This window comes from Arvicanthis niloticus, chromosome 18 (assembly GCF_011762505.2).
Source record: "Arvicanthis niloticus isolate mArvNil1 chromosome 18, mArvNil1.pat.X, whole genome shotgun sequence".
Classification (NCBI taxonomy): domain Eukaryota; kingdom Metazoa; phylum Chordata; class Mammalia; order Rodentia; family Muridae; genus Arvicanthis; species Arvicanthis niloticus.
The window spans coordinates 21,923,452-21,942,026 of record NC_047675.1 but is presented as its reverse complement, the minus strand read 5'-3'; the positions used below and the strand labels follow the sequence as shown (position 1 = coordinate 21,942,026).

General features: G+C 39.6%; 1 protein-coding gene across 2 annotated transcripts in view; it reads right to left on the bottom strand.

Moving 5' to 3' along the window:
* Nucleotides 1-5,499: 5,499 nt before the first annotated feature.
* Rspry1 (ring finger and SPRY domain containing 1) overlaps nucleotides 5,500-18,575 on the bottom strand; it is a 49,279-nt gene continuing 36,203 nt past the window's right edge. For both annotated transcript variants that reach the window (XM_034522807.2, XM_076915661.1), the window contains exons 11-15: nucleotides 17,245-17,356; nucleotides 14,623-14,725; nucleotides 14,112-14,264; nucleotides 10,685-10,789; nucleotides 5,500-7,079 (exon numbers count right to left, since the gene is read on the bottom strand). In XM_034522807.2, coding sequence (XP_034378698.1) covers nucleotides 6,983-7,079; nucleotides 10,685-10,789; nucleotides 14,112-14,264; nucleotides 14,623-14,725; nucleotides 17,245-17,356 — 570 coding nt within the window. In that variant the 3' untranslated portion in view covers nucleotides 5,500-6,982. The remainder of the gene's footprint in view (nucleotides 7,080-10,684; nucleotides 10,790-14,111; nucleotides 14,265-14,622; nucleotides 14,726-17,244; nucleotides 17,357-18,575) is intronic.

The window sequence follows — 18,575 nt, the reverse complement described above, 5'->3', positions numbered from 1 at the left end:
TTACTTCTTGGAAATATGAAAGGTTCCACGGCATTAAGTAGATGACTTGTGACTTAATTTGTAATTTTCAAATCTAGAGCAAGAGCAGGATGTGGTGGCATGAGTCTGTAGTCCCAACATTTGGAAGGTGGAGGTTCACGGCATATCAAGCTCAGCTACCTTGTGAGTTTGCTTCCAGCTTACTGGCAATAACCACCACCCCTCCCCCCCACCACCACCATAAACAATTAGGCAGTAAATGGTTTCTTGGACAATTATGCAGCACAAAAAAGTTGACAACCACTGACAGCAATGTAATCAGATATCGAATAACTGCTTCAGGGAAAGTCCCTTCTAAAACTGCCACAACATGGAGATAGGTTTCCTGGGATTGAGTTCCCCACCTTTTTTTTTCTTTTTTAAGCATGCGGTGGTCTGATATCTTTTAGCCAAATGTGTATGTAGTACATCACTAGAAAATTTATGGTGTGAATTAGGGTTACGTGGCCAATCTGAATCAGACATTTTGGAATGGACATAAAATGTGTGTCCATGGATTTTAACAGCATCTGGAACCAAGATGATTTCAAAGACACTGGAAGATCAGAGTATTCTGGTCAGTGTCAAGTGAAGACAAGTGTGCTGGTTGTTTTTTTGTCAACTTGAAAGAAGGGAATTCGGTTGATTTTGCTTTTGTGTGTGTCTGTCTGTCTCTCTTTAAGATAGGGTTTCTCTGTGTTGCCCTGGCTGTCCTGGAAATCACCCTGTAGATCAAGCTGGCCTTGAACTCAGACTCACCTGCCTCTGCCTTCCAAGTGCTTACATTAAAGGCCATGTGCCATTACCTCCTGGGTTTGAATGTGGATTATTTTAATTTAATGATTGGTGCAGGAAGGCCCAGTCCTCTGTGGATGGTGCCACATCTGGTGAGGTGTAGGATCTATATAAGGAAGCTCGGCAAGCTGTGGAGAACAAGCCAGTAAACAGCATTTCTTTATCCACTTCAGTTCCTGCCTCCAGGTTCCTATCCCAACTTCCCTCAGTGATGGACTGTTGCACAGATGTGGAAGCAAAGTAAACCCTTTCTTTTCCCAAGTTTGTTTTGTTTAGTTTTGATAAGCAAACTAGGACAAGCATCTAAAAATTGTTCCATTGAGCATTGGTCAGACAGCTCAGAGCAGACAGCTAAGATCCGTTTAGGCCCTTTTTCTATATCCCATTTACTTCTGAGTACATACATGAACTACCTGCCGATTCTGAATCATGGATCCAAGGAGAAAAGGAATGAAATTTTTGTCTCCACTAGTTACCTATTGCTATTTACAACCCCTTCTCTCCCAAGAAACCTAGTGAACTAAAACATTTTATTAATCTGCATTTGGGGAAGGTCTTGACAAGGACAAGGTCTTTTTACCATTTGGTTGCAATGGAGCTTCAGATGCCTTTCACAGAGCTCAAGTAGGTGGCAATTTAGTGGATAGTGGCTGGGAGTTGGTGAGGAATGCGGTGGAGGCGGGGGGGGGGGGGGGGAGGTAGTGGCTTGGGTAAAGGTGTCAGTTCCTCTCCATACAGGCTTTTTGGAGGTGTTTGGATTTTTCTCACACAACAGCAATTGGACTTGAGCAAGTGTTCCTGTCAGGCATGATGAAGTACACCTTTAATCCCAGCCCTTGGGAACAAAACAAACCCCCCCCCCCCAAAAAAAAACCCAGCACCCCCTTCCAATATTCCAAGAGATAGGAAGAAGAATCGTCAGGCAAAACACTCTACATATAAAATAAAATCTGAAAAAAAAAAAAAAAAAAAAAAAAAAAAAAAAAAAAAGAGGCTGGAGAAATGGCTCATAGGTTGACTACTTCATGTTCTTCTTGAGTTCAGTTCCCAGTACCCATAGCAGGCAGCTCTAGTTCAATGCCTTATTCTTTAAAAAAAAAAGAAAAGAAAAGAAAAGAAAAGAAAAGAAAAGAAAAGAAAAGAAGAGAAAAGAAAAGAAAGAAGCTGGGTAGGGTGGCACATGCTTTTAATTTCAGCACTGGGGAGGTAGAAGCGGGAGGATCTCTATTAGTTCAAGGCCTGTCAAGGGTTAAATGGCGAGACTTTGTCTAAAGACAAACCAACAGCAAACAAGAATCCTTGCTTTTTTTCCTTTAAGTTTAAAAAGTATTACATTTTGTTTGTATGTGTTTACATGCACATGGCAGTGCACAGTGCATGAGGATCAGGACAACTCACAGGGGTTTGTTTTCTCTTTTACAATATGGATACCATGGATCAAACTCAGGCCATTAGGCTTGGTGGCAAATATCTTTGCCTGCTGAATGAGTATCTTGTCAGCACTTTTCTCATTAAAAAAAAAAACACCTTAAAAAAATTATTATTCTATGAGTATAGATGTTTTGCTTGCATGCATACCTCTGCATCCCATGCATGCCTGCTGCCTGAGGAGACCAGAAGGTGTTGAATAACCTGGAACTGGAGTTACAGATGGTTGTGAGACACAATGTGGATGCTGGGGATCAAAGCTGTGTCCTCTGGGAGAACAACCATTGCTTTTTATTGCTGATCCATCTCTCCAGCCCCTGTCTGTCTGTCTTTCTTTCTCTCTCTCTCTCTCTCTCTCTCTCTCTTTCTTTCTTTCTTTCTTTCTTTCTTTCTTTCTTTCTTTCTTTCTTTCTGGAACAGGATCTTGAACTCTGTACCTCAGGCAAGCCTGGAACTCACAACATAATCCAGCTATTTCAAAATCATAACAAATCTTCTGCCTCTAGAATGCTGGGATTATAGGCACAAACCACCATAACTAGGTACATTGAAACTATTTTTGCTGGATCTAGTGGCACATGCCTTTAGTTTCAGCACTTGGGAGGCAGAGGCAGACAGATATCATGAGTTTGAGACTAGCCTTGTCTGTATATCAAGTTTTAGGACAGCTAGAGCTACATGGTGAGACTGACAAACAGAAAACAAAACAAACAAAACAAAACCCAAGAAACTATTCCTGTCCAGTGTGGTGGTCCACAGCTTTAATTCTAGCACTGTGAGGCAGAGGGATCTCTGTGAGTTCCATGCTAGCCTGTCCTATATAGCCAGTTCCAGGACAGGCCAATAGGAAGTTCACAGTGAGACCCTGCCTCAAAAACAAAAAACAACAAAAGAAACACATAATTTCCTAAATGAATAAGCAATTGTACAAGAGTGGACAGCCTTGGAAAGAGCTTGTTTTCAAGGATACAAATTCAAGATGGTTAAAATCATAAAACTCATTTCTTACTGCAGTAGTTATTTCCATTTCTGTGGCTTAATCATTATTTCCTGGAACTGCAAATAGCATCATGATTTTTTTTTCTTGCTTTACATTATTCAAAAGATGTGAAGAAAAAAAAGAAAGAAAAAGTAAAAAAAAGGAAAAGAAAAAAAGATAGCAGGAGAGACAGCTCAGCAGATTGATCTTCTAGAGGGCCTGGGTTCAATTCCCAGCACTCACCAGCACTCAGGTAGCAGTTCACAACTGTCTTTAACTCCAGTTCCAGGGCATCTGATACCCTCACACAGACATATGCAGGCAAAACACCAATGCACGTAAAAATAAATTAATTAAAAAAGAAAAAGATATTTTAAGTTGGGCAGTGGTAGTGGCTCATGCCTTTAATCCCAGCCCTTGGGAGGCAGAGATGCAGGTGGATCCCTGAGTTCAAGGCCAGCCTGAACAAAATCTACAAAGTGAGTTCCAGAACAGCCAAGGCTAGACAGAGACACCCTGTCTTCAAAACACTAAAAAAAAAAAAAACCAACTAACACCAAACCAAACCAAAACCCCAATTTACTATTTTTCTGGATGGAACTCTAAAATTTCCCCAACAAATCACTGGGGGGAAATGCTGTAATTTCTTTGTTTTTTCCCTTTGATAGCAATGCACTGACAGTATATTTAAAAAAAGAAAAAGAAGAGTCTAGGTGTTCTCATAGTTTTAGCTCCTGTTAGATTCTCTGCTTCCCCACTTATTCTTTTATTCTTCCAAATAGAGGGCAAAGTCATCCTCTAAGAACACTATCCAGGTACTTCCAAGGTTCATAAACATGTTCTTGCCTTTTTCTATTGTATTTAGGAGGAAATACAAGCTCCTTACCTGGGTTTCATGAGCATTCCCTTACCTCCAGCAGCAGAGCAAGATCCTCTCACCATGTCCTGTCTTCCCTGCACCAGCTTTCTTCCTTAGTGAGGACCTCTGTTCACAGTGCTATGCCCACCTAGACAACCAGTACTAGGAACCTCTCTTCAGTCCCTTCTGCCTGGTGCAACCTTATGTCCCCCATAGTTTTCTTCTGACAACTTCTCCTACCCATTGATTAGCCAAACCATCTAAAGCAGTTCTGCCTAATTCTCCCCATAACTATATGCTTATGTTTGCGGCAGCATATTCTTTTCCTTCATGGCATTAGCAAATTATCACAGTACACAGAAATTACACTGCTTCTTCCTGCTGCAACTTCATAAGCAGATGTCTGACATGTCACACAGGCAAGTGCCAGTACCTATTATAGCTGCTCAGTGAAGATCTGCTAGATGGATATGTAATTAAACAAGATCTTTCTGTAGTTCTGGGTGGCTTGGAGCTCTGTGATTAGCCTGCTTCTGCCTTCCTAGTGCTGGGACTAAAGGCATGCACTGATGCTGGGGACTGGTTCTAATGCTTTGAATTAATTTGGCCCCCAAAATCAGAAATCTGTATGTCCAAATGCTGACGGTCCTTGTCCCTAATTAGTTTTTGATTAATAAAGAGCCAATGGCCAATGGCTGGGCAGGTAGACTAAAGCACAACTTTTAGATTTGTGCAGGCTACAAACTGGGAAAAAGGAAGGAGAGATTGGCATGTCTCAGAAGGAGACAGATCAAATTTAGAGCTGAAGAAAATTCATGAAAAATGTAGGTGGAAAGGGAAAATGGCTCTATGGGCTGCCCAGAAGGTAACAGGGCAGCAAAGATAAAACACAGATTTAGAAGGTGTTGAGTTAGGAGTACTGGAGGGAAATGTATGCTAGCTAGGCAGAGGATTAGAACTGTCCAGCCTTTGAGCTAGTCAGGGCATATCAAAAATTAACTGGTGTGTGTGTGTGTCTTTCATTTGAGAATCCAGATAGCTCTTGGGCAAGTGTGCGCGTGCGAGCATCAGGAGCACAAAGTGGTATAGCTAATTCACCACTATACACAGCGCCTAGTTAAACTTAATTTTCTTCTTCTTATTCGAGGTGCTAGGAAAGGAGCACAGGGCTTTGAGCATGCCAGACAGTAATCTAACACTGAGCTAAAGATCCAGCGCTATATAGACCTGACTGTTCTGGAATTTACTATGTAGTAGCCTAAGCTGGCTGAAAATTCATTCATGTAAATCTTCCAGTCTCAGTCTTCTGAGTGCTAGTATTACATGTCTGACTTTTCTTTTTTGCTTCTTTTAACCTGATTCTCTCCTACCCTGAGAAGTAGGAGCTTTAGTAGGAGACACCAATGAGAGCTGTGAAATCTTAAGAGTAAAAAATGCAACAGATATTTTATTCTTCAATGCAAATCACTGCATTCGCCACAAGCTGAAAGAACACATAACTATATCTGCATATATACTTATATATATATATATATATATTTTTTTTTTGGATTTATGGAAGACCAGAGAGACACAAAGAAACCCCAGCACCCCAACACATACAACCAGGAAGAAGATTACCTCTGTGGTAGGAAGGGTATGATGAACCACAAACAAGAAAGAGAAAAGGAAGGAAGATGATGTGCAATGAGTTGAGAACACTGTAAAATCAGAAGACATCTACTGTTCAAGTATAAACTCAGTAAGGACTTGGCATAAATTGAAAGGCAGTTGCTGAGGTACACCATTATGAAATAAGTCTTAAAAATGTACAATTCTATCTTCCATTGTTTTTTCTTGTGAGAAAAAAGTGGACTCTTGAAGGCCTTCACCAGAGACCCTGAGAGGGACATAAAACACTTTTGATGAAGACAGAGTCAACAATTCATGATTGAACTTGCTATTCAAAAACATGTATTTATTTAAAACAACAGGATATGTGTTCTCAGACTGTCTTCTAGAGATTATTAATTCAAGAGTTTCAAAGTATATTACTTCCCAAAACAATACTGATTAAAAAATTTTAAGAAACAAAACAAAACAAAACAAAACAACCTGATTTGATGGTACCTCAAAGATACACTCTTTTCTCCAGTCTAACATTGCAATTGGTTTAAGAGCTAGCTCCTCCTGCATTGGTAAAACATTTTTCCTCACAAAATGTGGGTACTGAAACTGGATAGAAACACCATGAATGTGAAAATACCACCAATTTTCTGTAGTTTAAAAAAACTAGAATGTTCTTTGGATTCACTGAAATATAAAAAAAATTGGGTTTTGTTGTTGTTCTTTTCCCTACAGTCTGTGCACCTTCTTTCAGGACCTTCATGTTGTTTGTAGTAATGACTTGTGTGATCTGTGTGACACTACGTTTATAGATTCAAGTCTTGCAGTGCAATATTCATGCTTAACACACTGGGGTTCTCTGACCAGTGATACTTAACCCAGACACGCTGTCAATTACTTCTCCAAAATGACTTCACCCTAAAATAAAAACTGTAGACTAAGACACAAAACACTTTGTGTTAAACAATCAAATGAACCCAACATGAAGAATTCATTCCAGTGTGGTTTCAGTATTCAGGAGACCCTTGCCACCTGTCATCTTTCATGGAACTACCACAGGCCCAGCTGCTGACATTCAGCCTTCCTTGGCCTCAAAAGGAATTCAGGGATGGCAAGTTGGATTAGACTAAGAGAATTTGTCTTTGATAAACTACCAATTTTAGCATAAAATCTGGCCATGGCTATAAGTTTCAATGTGCGTACAACTGGTTAGAGATGTTTGTGGTTTTTTTTTCCTTTTCTTTTCAACATTGGCTGGAATTGAGTAGAAACAGGTCCGTGATAACTCTTCACATGTGTCATGAAATATGAGAAATCTGTCTGATTCTAGACACTATTTCTTTACGACACAATGGGCAGGTCTCCAGTTGCAAGGCACAATCCATGCACAGGTCGCTGAGGAAAAAGATATAAACACCAGTTAAATTAATGCTTTAAAGGCTAAACTTTATCTGCTAGCTAAATCCAAAATGTTAAAAAGTCTATTGGAGAAAGGGTAAATATTATGTATGGTTTGAAAAATAACATTAAAAAATTTAAATAAAAATTAAATTTCTCTATTTTTTTTAATCTTAAATCCTCCTCTGTAGGCTAAAGCAGTTGTCTATATTTCACTAAAGTCTATATGTACATATTATATATACACATACATAAATGTGTATGTATGTTAGTATGTTCAGGGATGTATGCTACGTCTTTCCTCTATCAACTTGTCATTTATCCTAAAGATATTTACTAAATATATATTATACCATAGATGTGACACAAGGCCTTTATTATATATTAGTTTTTCAGTTTTTTAAAATGTTATATGTATGAGTGTTTTATCTATGCATGTGTACCATATGTAGTACCTGCAGTGGCCAGAAGAGGACACTAGACCCCTGGAACTATTACATATGATTGTGAGCTGCCATGTGGGTGCTGGAAATTGAGCCAGAATCCTCTGGAAGAGCTGCCAGTGCTCTTAACTGCTGAGCCATTTCTCTAGCCCTCCTAGCTTTTTAATAGAAGCATGACATATTCCTTGGTATGGATTCTTATGTTCTTCTTGTTTTCTAAGCCAGTATAAAAGGACTTTTAGACAAATCTACTAATAGATTGGTTTTTATGCACATAGCAAGAAGAGGTGCTGACTTTTGTTCATGTTGTAAATCAAAGCAGTGGCAGCAACAAGCATCTTTGTCTTGCTCCTGACATCTTAGAATGTTTCCAGCATATCACCATTAAAAAGATGCTAGTTAGAGTGTGTGGTCATACCTACAATGCTTTAGCACTTGTGAAGCTGAGGCAGAGCAGCCTGGGCTCTATAGGAACACCTCATCTCAATAACAAACAAAAATTATATAAAAGAAAAAGAAACAAAAGAAAAGCATTAAATTTATTTTAGTGGCATAGCACTTGACTAGCATGTGTGAGGGTCTGGGTTCTAATTTTGCACTGTTCAAAGATAATAAAAAAGATGTTAGCATTTAGTTCAAATACAATATTTTTAAATATCATTGAGGAAAATTTTATCTGTTCTTTATTTATTTGAGACTATTTCACTGTGTAGCCCAGAAGGCTGGCTTTGAACTCAAGAGATCTGCCTGCCTCTGCCTCCCAAGTGCTGGGATACACACCTGGGATCCCAGGTGTGTGGTGTCACCACCACCTAGCTTCTTATTTTATTAAAATCTTTTTTAGGGGATTGGAGAGATGGCTCAGCAGTTAAGAGCACTGACTGCTCTTCCAGAGGTTCGGAGTTCAATTCCCAGCAACCACATGGTGGTTCACAACCATCTGTAATGGGATCCAATGCCCTCTTCTAGGGTGTCTGAAGACAGCTACAGTGTACTTAAATACTCATGTACTTATAAATAAATAAAGTTAAAAAAACCTTTTAGATTTACTTATTTTTATGTGTGTGTTTTGCCTGTATGTTCATATTTCTGTGAACCATTTGCATGTCATGCCTAGTGCCCTCAGTGGTCAGAAAGCATGAGATCTCTTGGAATTAGAGCTGCAGATGAATTTGAGCCACCAGGTGGGTGATTGGAACCTAATCCAGGTCCTCTACAGGAACAGAAAGTGCTAGGCTCTCTCTCTAGCCTCTAGCTACTAATATTTTACTTAGATTTATAATCATAAATTTAAAAAGTGGTCTTTATAGCCAGGTGTAGTGGTTCCTGTCTTTAATCCCAGGACTTGTGAGGCAGAAGCTGGTGAAGCTCTGTGAACACAACACCAGCCTGCTCTACAGAACAAGTTCCAGACCAGCCAGGCCTGCAGAGTGAGACCCCACGTCAACAAAAACCCAAAATGAAACAAAAAGAATTCTTCTTAGCATTTTGGTGTTTTCTTTTCAGCTTTCAGTGTGTTTACCATGCAGATGTTATAAGAATAGTGCTATGGGTTTGTTTTGCTTGTGATCTAGAGACATTTAGATAAATTTAAACTACTTTCCCCTGAAAAATGTTAAAAATTCACCAGTGAAAGTATCTGGACTTAGTGCCTCAGGGAGAGAGGCAAAGGCAGACTTCACAACTATTTGCTATGGCAAGAGGAACATGTCATCTCAGTCTTCTCTGGGGGTCACTCTTGTCATTCATTTTATCCTCATTTCCCTCTTCACAATCACCTTTAAAACTAACTCTAACTTCTTTATACTCCGAATTACTGAAAAGGTGCAGCCTTTTACCATCTAACTGAATTGTGCTAAATACCCTTGTAATTCTTTTGATTTTCTTTCCAACTTTGTTTTAGATATTCCAGAAACTTTGACCATATAGGATAATTACGTCTAAGTCTTTACACATAATCAATTAGTCCTTAAATGTGGTTAAGGCCATCAGAATGGCCAAAGGGCTCAAATATGAAGAAGATCAGATCCTACTATTAAAAAAGATGGAAAATTGTATGAAGGTATCAGATCTTTAAATTTTTTTATCAGTTTGTAAGGCCCTTATAACTAAATCGTGCAAAGGTGTTTAATCTGAGAAGTTCTGGGCTATAGGAGAGAAATTGCCATAGCCAAGGTGAAAGGAGTCCTACTGCATGCACTTCTAACTCACTTCAGAAGATCCTGGGTCAAGGATCCAGGCTGAATCACTCCTGTGTTGGCAAACTGTGGTCAAGACCTCTGGGCAATAAGGTGACTAAAGATATGTCAAAACCCACAGAAACACATAGTGTTGGGACAGGTGGATCCAGACAGCTTGTGTTGTAAGCATGTGTCAGGCCAAGGCTGCCACACTGTTCACTCTCCTGTCGAATGTTAGTCGGGATGGCTTTCTCAGCTTATTTGCTGCTATGGTGGTGCTTAGACATTGTCCTACAGGATCTAGGATGTCCTCTATGTTCCTTTCACAGGGCTGAAATTTGGTCAGATGGTATGGAAGCTCTATCTTTTCAATGTTTAAGAATGTAAAGAAGCTGGTGAGGAAGGTAACTTTAAAGTGACTTTGTTCCCAAGATGCTCACAAACAACACTAAGTCTTTCATATTTTATAAGCCAGGTGTTGTAGTGCATGTCTTTAATCTCAGCACTCAGGAGGCAGATGCAGGTGGATCTTTGTGAGTTTTAGGCCAGCCTTATGCATAGAGTGAGTTCCAGGACAGCCAGGGCTACATAGACAAACACTGTCTCAAACTCTGTCCCTCAAATCCATTTGTGTATGTGTGTTTATCTGAGTAAACAAAATAGAAAAAAAAAACCCAAAAAACAAAACAAAAACAAAAAAAACCCCAAAAAGCCAAACAAAAAACCCAAATAAAGTAAATAAATAAATAAATAAAACCCCTAGGCTTTCCATATCAAACAGCTTGTTCTACTCCAGGTATTTTCTGGAAAGTGATATTACTTGACAACTTAATTCTTCATTCAGCCCGCTACAGTCCTGATAATCTAACGACCCTGATAAATAGCTATACTGCTAATTCCCCAGAAGTAACTCCAGAGCAGGATAAGATGTTGCTGAACATTCTGTGTGGAAGATGATCCAACAAGCAGAACATCTAACCTGTGTCCACATGGCTTCAGCTGTGTGTCTGCCACCTCATCACAACAAAGCGAACAGCAGTTCTCCCGAATACTGACTTGCTTCAGCAGAGCGAGGCGCCTGTGCCTGAGCAAAGCAATACAAAATTCATTTTGTCAATAAGGAGTCAGTTAGCACTGGGGCATATGAAAGCTCTCAAAAGCCCTAACAGGGAAAATACACTCCATAATCTTTGTTCAGTAAAGTTTTCATACATTTCAGCTTCAGCAGAGTGAAGGAGGCTTGACTGCCATTTTATGGACAAAACAATAAAAAGAAGAATAAAGTTTAAATGAAATGATTTATATAAGAACTTAACAGATAGAAATCAAATTCAGACTTTGGTTCTAAGTCCAGTGTTCTTTTACCAGCAACCATTTAGGTCACATGTACTGAGAATTAGGTGAAAAGTACAAGCCTTTCCCAGGGGAAACACTCACAGTTTTCACATAAGGTAAAGGGTTTATAACATGTAGACTCCCTGCAAGTTTAGACACCTTAGGTTTGAATCCTTCTGTTATTCTTCCATTCGGCTTGGACAGGAAAGCAGACAGGCGGAACTGTTCTCCTGAAGTTTACTTATGGGCTTACTGTGTGCCTGGCATTGCCCCAAGCCCTGGTAATTCAGCAGTGAACAGGAGACAAAGTAAGTGCCCTTAGCTAGGATGGTAGCACACAGCTAGATCAGCATTTGGGAAGCTAGGGTAGGGGAACCTCTATGAGTCTTGGGCAGCTTGGGCTCTAGAGTTGACAGATTTAAAAAAAAGGGGGGGGGGCAATCCACAAACAGAAAGAAAGGGAAACAAACCAAACCAAAGCAAACCAGGTAAATTATCTGCTTTTATAGAGCCTTTGTTCTTGTGTGGCAGTGGGGGAGACAGAACTAAAAATGATTGTTAGATGCTGAGGAATGTCATGGTGGAAAATAAACTGGGAAAGAGGAAAAGAAGTGCTGGTGTGTGTGTGTGTGTGTGTGTGTGTGTGTGTGTGTGTGCGCACGCGAGCGCGCGCACAATTCAGGGGTTAGAATGATGGCCCCAAGGAGGGGCTTACTAAGCAAACCTTAGGAGGCACATGAGGGAGGGAAGAGCCTTGCTGTCTGCAGACACCATTCTAGACAGCAGCAACAGAGAAACTCGAATGGAAACAGGGTTATTAACAGATGGATGAGGGAAGACCACAGGAGAAGCAGTACCCATTATGGCTGATCACTATAGCTAAGAATATGTGCTTGAACTTAGCATAATAAAAGAGGTTAAGAATAAACAATGAAGAGAATAAACATAACATAAACACCACAATTACAGGTAGTAGTTGCAATCTCCCTGCTTCAGCCTCTGTAGTAGCTCAGATTATAGGTCTGTATGTGTATCAAAAACTTTGTGTATTTGTCAGAGACAATAAAGTCTAGATTCAGAACGAAGTTGACCTAACATGTAATCTGGTGTTCTTATTCAAAACAAGACAAACTCTAAATGTTAAGTGAATAGTCAGTCACCACATTGGCCATAAAAGTTAACTTCCTACCCCCATTCTGGGATGCTTAACTCTGAAGATGCAGGGGAAGTTATCTACAGACCAGTTGTGCTCTTCAGGTGATTTATGAGTCTCATCCCAGGAAAAGCAGACTAGATAAACAAAGGATTGGAGTGAGACAGATGAAAGGGAGGTGTCACCTCAGACTTTCACCAAGAGCAACTAGAGTTCACAATCTCTGTCAAGTACCAAGACAAAGCACATAGAAACTCTGAGGAACAAACCTCAGATGCCGAAATACAATGAAAATGGCCTTTATATTCTTAGACTATTGCCAGGCCTCTGCTGCTCTTACTATCACATGTCCTAGTTCATCTCAAAGTGTCTACTCTCTGAGACAGGGTATAAGGTAAAGTAAGAGGGCAGCTTAAAGACCTACATTTTGCTTCAAAACAGAAGCCAGGCTACCACTGCATTATAGTTACATTTATGGGTATGACATATGGTTTAACACAGCTATGTCCTCTCCAGTATGGTCCCCTCAACTGTTGAGGGACAAACTTATTGGTATAATCTAGTAATACAAATCCTGTGCTTCATACTGGCTCAGGCAGCTGCCCTGTTAAAAAAATGATAAACTTTGGCTGAGCAGTGGTGGATCACATCTTTAATCCCAGCACTCAGGAGACTCAGCAGGTGAATCTCTGAGTTTGAGGTCAGCCTGGTCTACAGAGCAAGTTCCAAGACAGCCAGGGCTGTTACACAGAAAAATCCTGGCTCAAAAAACAAACAAAAAACCCAAACCAGACCAAACAAAAATTGATAAACTTTGGCTCACAATATGTAACAGGCTTCATTAAGCAGTAATCACTGGAGCAGCTGGATCTTTCCCTCACTGAAGGAACTGACTACATTCATCTTATAAGGAAACAAGCAGGGACACAATGCCAACCTCAGTTTCTGCCAAGTAAGGGTAATGAAGTTTTACCTGAGATGCATTTCCTTGTGTTAATGGCTGTAGAACAGTGATAGCATGTTTGCTATGCAGTTTAAACCCCAAAGGAGTTGTTTTCAATAAATCAAGTCTGTTAACAATTTACTGATTTTCCAGTATTAAGGATTTTTATACAGAGTCCAGTAAAGTTACTTTGCATGTATGTGTGTAAATGTGCTATATTTTTCTGATTTTTGTTTTTTTGCCTTTTTTTTTTTTTTTTTTTTTTTTTTTTGTGACAAGTTCCCTCTTTTCTTAGACCAGGCTGACCTCAAACTCATAGAGATTCTCCTACCTCTGCTTCCCAGTACTGGGATTATAAGAAGGTGCCAACAAAATATCCCTTTTCTGAGTTTTACATTAATATTATTTAACTCATAAAAGTAATGTGGACATGTTCCTTATTCTTCTCTGGGTCCTATGATACTTTAAATTAGTGGTCATAATGTTGTGACCCTTTAATACAGTTCCTCATGTTGTGGTGAGTCCCAACCATTAAAATTATCTTAATTGCTACTTCATAACTGTAATTTTGCTACTATTATGAATTGTAATGTAAATATCTGTATTTTCCGATGGTCTTAGGGGATCCCTATGAAAGAGTTGTTTGACTCCCCCCCCCCCCCCAGATTGTGATCAGCTGCTTTAATTAATAATGAGGCTATCACTCACAATTTGATAGAGATCTCATGAAACCACCTGCTTTTGCCAGACAAAGCTTTTAACATATTTTTCAAATAATTTTATGATAATCATTAGTTTGTATATATCTTTCTGGCATCTGTTTTACTAATTTGTATTTCCCAGAAAGTCAATATTTTCAGTGAGATTACTTGTTTAAAATTGTTTGTTCAACGCTGAAAAAAAGTCTCCCATAAGTTGTTTTGATTTTTCATGAGATGCACATGATAGTCTGGAGAGAGCCAGGCAGACTCTTACCTTGGCAAAATGATCTTTTCTTCAGCTGTTAAGAAGGCATAATCATTAAAAGTGCTAAATTTCATAGATGGTGGGTATTTGAATGGTCTTGCTCCAAAATTGAACTCGCATTGTTGATATGACATGAAACTAGCTGCAGCAAAAAATCCAGATCTACAGATAAAAAAGAACAGAGGTCAGCAGAGCTTATAAACCCAAGTCACACACAGTCATTCTGAGAAAGTCAAAATGAGCCGGCCATGCTGGGAGAAGGAAGGGAGATAGATTCTGTTTATTAAGCTACACAGGTCTGTGAGGCAGGGAAGCCTATACCTTTACCTTTCTGCATAATACCAATTCTCTTGTAATATCAAACTCTTGGACAGTAAGGGTTAGGGTAATGGAGCTCTAATTAATTGAAATAAACCAATTTTTCATAATTGCTTAGATAATCAAAGCTTTTTGGATTTTATCCTTGAGAAAAGTACATTCCATAAATTTACTGAATCTTCAACTGAGAGGAGCTACTTACACGGTGGATGAAAAGACTTGCTTCTCAGGAGGCAGCTGGTTGCCATTTAAAAAGAAGATCATTTGCTTTTCATTCAAGTCTAACAGAAACCCTACTGTGTCTCCTAGAAGATAAACCAAACACTGTTAGGCTGTGCTACCAGATCTTGGAAGGGCCTCAACACCCGGCACTGAGTTTGTGTCTTGAGCCACACATTCAACACGCTTATCTTTGCTTCCTGTGCAGCTTATCTGACATTTCCACAGCAGTATTTCCATGTTTCATTAAAGGGAAAAAAAGCTTCCATTTAAACCATGACAAGCCATCTATTGTATTAGATGTATCCTAATTTCAAATGTTAAAATGTGAAAAAAATGTACAAACTGAGAAAGATAAAATTATGTGCTGAGTTGCTTCTCAGCAAGATTTAAAACTCCATAGATAATACCTGATTTGTTTTAAAGCACACATTTTCACTGATTTTCTAAAATGAGACTTCATTTTTTGTTTTTGTTTATAATGGAATGTTGAAAAGCATTAAGTTATTTTACTCTTTGTTTTTTAATTTTCTGAGACAGGTCTTTATGTAGCTTTAGCTAGCCTCAAACTGGCCATGGAACCCATGTTGGTCTCAAACATGAAATCCTTCTGTTTCAGCCTCCTGAATGGTAGGATTACAGGTTCACATCCTATCATTCTAAGCCAATCATGTTTTGTTGTTGTTCTAGATTTTTTTTTTTAAGACAGTGTCTCTAGCTCAGGCTGATCTTAAACTTGGTATGTAGCTGAACTTTTGATTTTCCCACCTTTACTGCATGATTCATTGGGTTCCCAGGTATAGCACTATATCCAGATTACTCAGTGCAAGGGACTGAGCCTTGGGCTTCACACACACAGACAAGCACTCTTTCACCTGAGCTACATCTCAGCCCAGCGCTGTCATTTTTCATTACCTAGAAACCTGCTCAGGAGATGAGGCATAACAATGGGAAATATGTACATATTAATTTAAATACTTAAAAAAATCTCTAGGAATGGAGAACTGGCTCAGCAGTTAAGAGCACTGACTGCTCTTCTGGAAGACCGGAGTTTGAAACCCAGCATGGTTGCTCATAACCGTCTGTTAACTCCACTTCTGTTCTGGCCTCCATGGGCAGCAGACATACTTGTATGCAAAACACCCACACACATTTATATGTGTTTATATATTATTTATATATACACACACACACACACAATACATACATGCATGCACGCGTGTATATGTGTGTGTTTATGTGTGTGTGTATGTGTGCACGTTCTAGCTGGTTTACTTTCTGTCAATTTGACCTGAACTGGAAATTATCTGGGAAGAACCTCAATAGGAAAACAGCTCCCATCAGCCCCCTACAGGCCAATTTGTAGGGCATGTTCTTTGATACGGAAGGGTCTGCCCACTGTGGGTTTTTAAGAAAGCAAACTGAGCAAGCCAGTACACAGCGTTTCTCCATAGCTTCTGCTTTAGTTCCTGACTCCAGTTTCCTCAAGTAATGGATTGTTTGTTGGAAATAGATAATGCAATAAACTTTTTTCTCCCCAAGTTGATTTTGGTCATAATGTTCTATCACAGCAATAGAAAAACCCTAACTAAAATCTGTGTGTGTGTGTGTGATTAAAATTGCTTTGCATTTTTCTATTTTTCAAATTTTAAAATAATATATTCAGATATATTTAAAAAAACGATTTATTTATTTTATGTATATGAATACACTACAACTGTCTTTAGACACACCAGAAGAGGGCACTGGATCCCATTACAGATGGTTATGAACCACCACGTGGTTGCTGGGAATTGAACTCAGGACCTCTGGAAAAGGAGGCAGTACTCTTAATTCCTGAGCCATTTCTCCAGCCCCCCCAGATATATTTTCTTAAATTCTGATTAAAAAAAAAAAAGACAGCTTTTAAGAAGCCATGCATAGTGGCACACACCTTTAATCTCAGCATCTGTGAAGCAGAAGCAGGTATGGCTTTGGTATAGGAAGTGTGTCACTGGGGGTGGGCCTTGAGATTTCAGAAGCTCAAACCAGGCCCAGTGTCACTCTCTTTGTTGCCTGTGGACCCAAATGTAGAGCTATTCCTCCAAAACAATGCTTGCATGTGCCACCATGCTCCCCACCATGACAATAATGGACTAAACCTCTGAACCTGTAAGCCAGCCCCAATTAAATGCTTTCCTTTATAAGAGTTGCCATGGTCATGATGTCTCTTCATAGCAATAAAACACTGACTAATACAGAAGGGTATGTGCTTCATGTGACATGAGTGTAGGTGTCCTGGGTGGTAGAAGGTATTAGGTTCCCCTGGAGCTGAAGTTACAGGCAATTGTGAGCCACCCAACATGGGTGCTGGAAACAGACCTCAGGACCTCTGAAAAAGCAGCACATTATGTACTTAACCACTGAACTTTCTCTCCAGTCCCCAAGGACTTAATATTCTGAAATGTTTTGCTTTAGAAGGGTTTATCAGGAAACAGCATTCACAATTGTGGCAGTGACATTGATACTAAGTCTTCTATTAAGGTATTTGAAGCCTACCTTACGGGTGCTAGTCACTAGCTAGTACTAACCCAGGTGACAAGTTCAAATGAGGAGGAATGAATACCTTCCTTCCAGCACGGGTGCACATGAGGCTTACTTCTGGCATTGTACCAAATCAGCTGCCGGCAGCCATCATAGGCACAGGAGTACTCATCGTCCCCAATGCCGTATCCTTCCTAGAGAGAGACAAGGCCCAGAAGATTAAGACTCTACCTATTCTAACCTGGGGAGACCTAGTAGGTGGCATTTTAAGCTTTTTTGGATAAGGGGAAAGCTATGGTACTTGGAAGATATAGAAAATTCAGCACAGAATCCTAATTCCAAGTAAACAACTACTAGCTTTGCCAAAAGCAAGTTGCCAAGTGCTTCCTTTGTTGTGGGCACTTTCACATTTGTCAGTTCATTTAGTTCTTACTAGCACCATGAAGCTGGTGTCATTCCTGAAAAAGGAAACAAACTCTTGAAGGTTAGTTAGCTTCTTTGTAGATTGGTCCTAAGAAAAGTAGATTTCAGAGAGAGACCATGGATGGTGCTCATGAAGTCAGAGGACAATTACATTACTTTTGGGAGCTGGTTCTCACTTTCCATCAAGTGGGTACCAGGATTGAAATCAAGTCCTTCAGGCCTGGCAGCAAGCGCCTTTCATTGCTGAGCCATCTCGCTGGATCCATCTATCTTTGCTTTCTAACAACCTGAGTAAATTCTTTGACAGAACATTTGAAAGTAATTCTAGAAGACTGTTAGCTAGTCAGGGACCTTGCAAGATCCCCTGGGTGAAACTATGGCACAAGGGGAAATTCTAAATTCAATTTTAATCACAGATCAACTTCTGTAGAGCTAAGAGGTAGAAGCCTGACTAGCAGGATGAACTTTGAGCTTATATCTTAGAGTAAATTAGTATTTATGCCTTTTCTTAACTTAAAAACATTTCCAGTAGGATTAACATTAGCTTTCATAGGCGATGTCACATTGCCAAGAGAATAGGCTAGGTAGCTTGATATTCTGGTATTCTTAAATTTCCTGTTTCTTAGTTACCTATATTATAGCAATACAAGCAACTATTAACAGAAGTTTATTACAGCTTGTCACTGATGGGGTAGTTTGAATCCTTTCCTCACGCAGTCAAAAGCCCTTTTTTCCCTGATGTACAACATCTTCAAACCTTTCTATTATTCAGCATATTGGAAAGATAGTGTCCTGTGCTACGAGTGAACTAAGAGTCACTAGGCTCTGACAGGCTCCTCTCGTCAGAGTCCTCCAAGTATCCCAGAGGGATGGGTAGGGCTTATTTGTGGCAACAGTGTTGGCTGCATTCTAGAGAGAGTAGCCTCTCCAAACAGTAGTGTTTTACTTTCCTTTTCGAGATCCTAACATTGCCTCACAGTCTATTTCCTA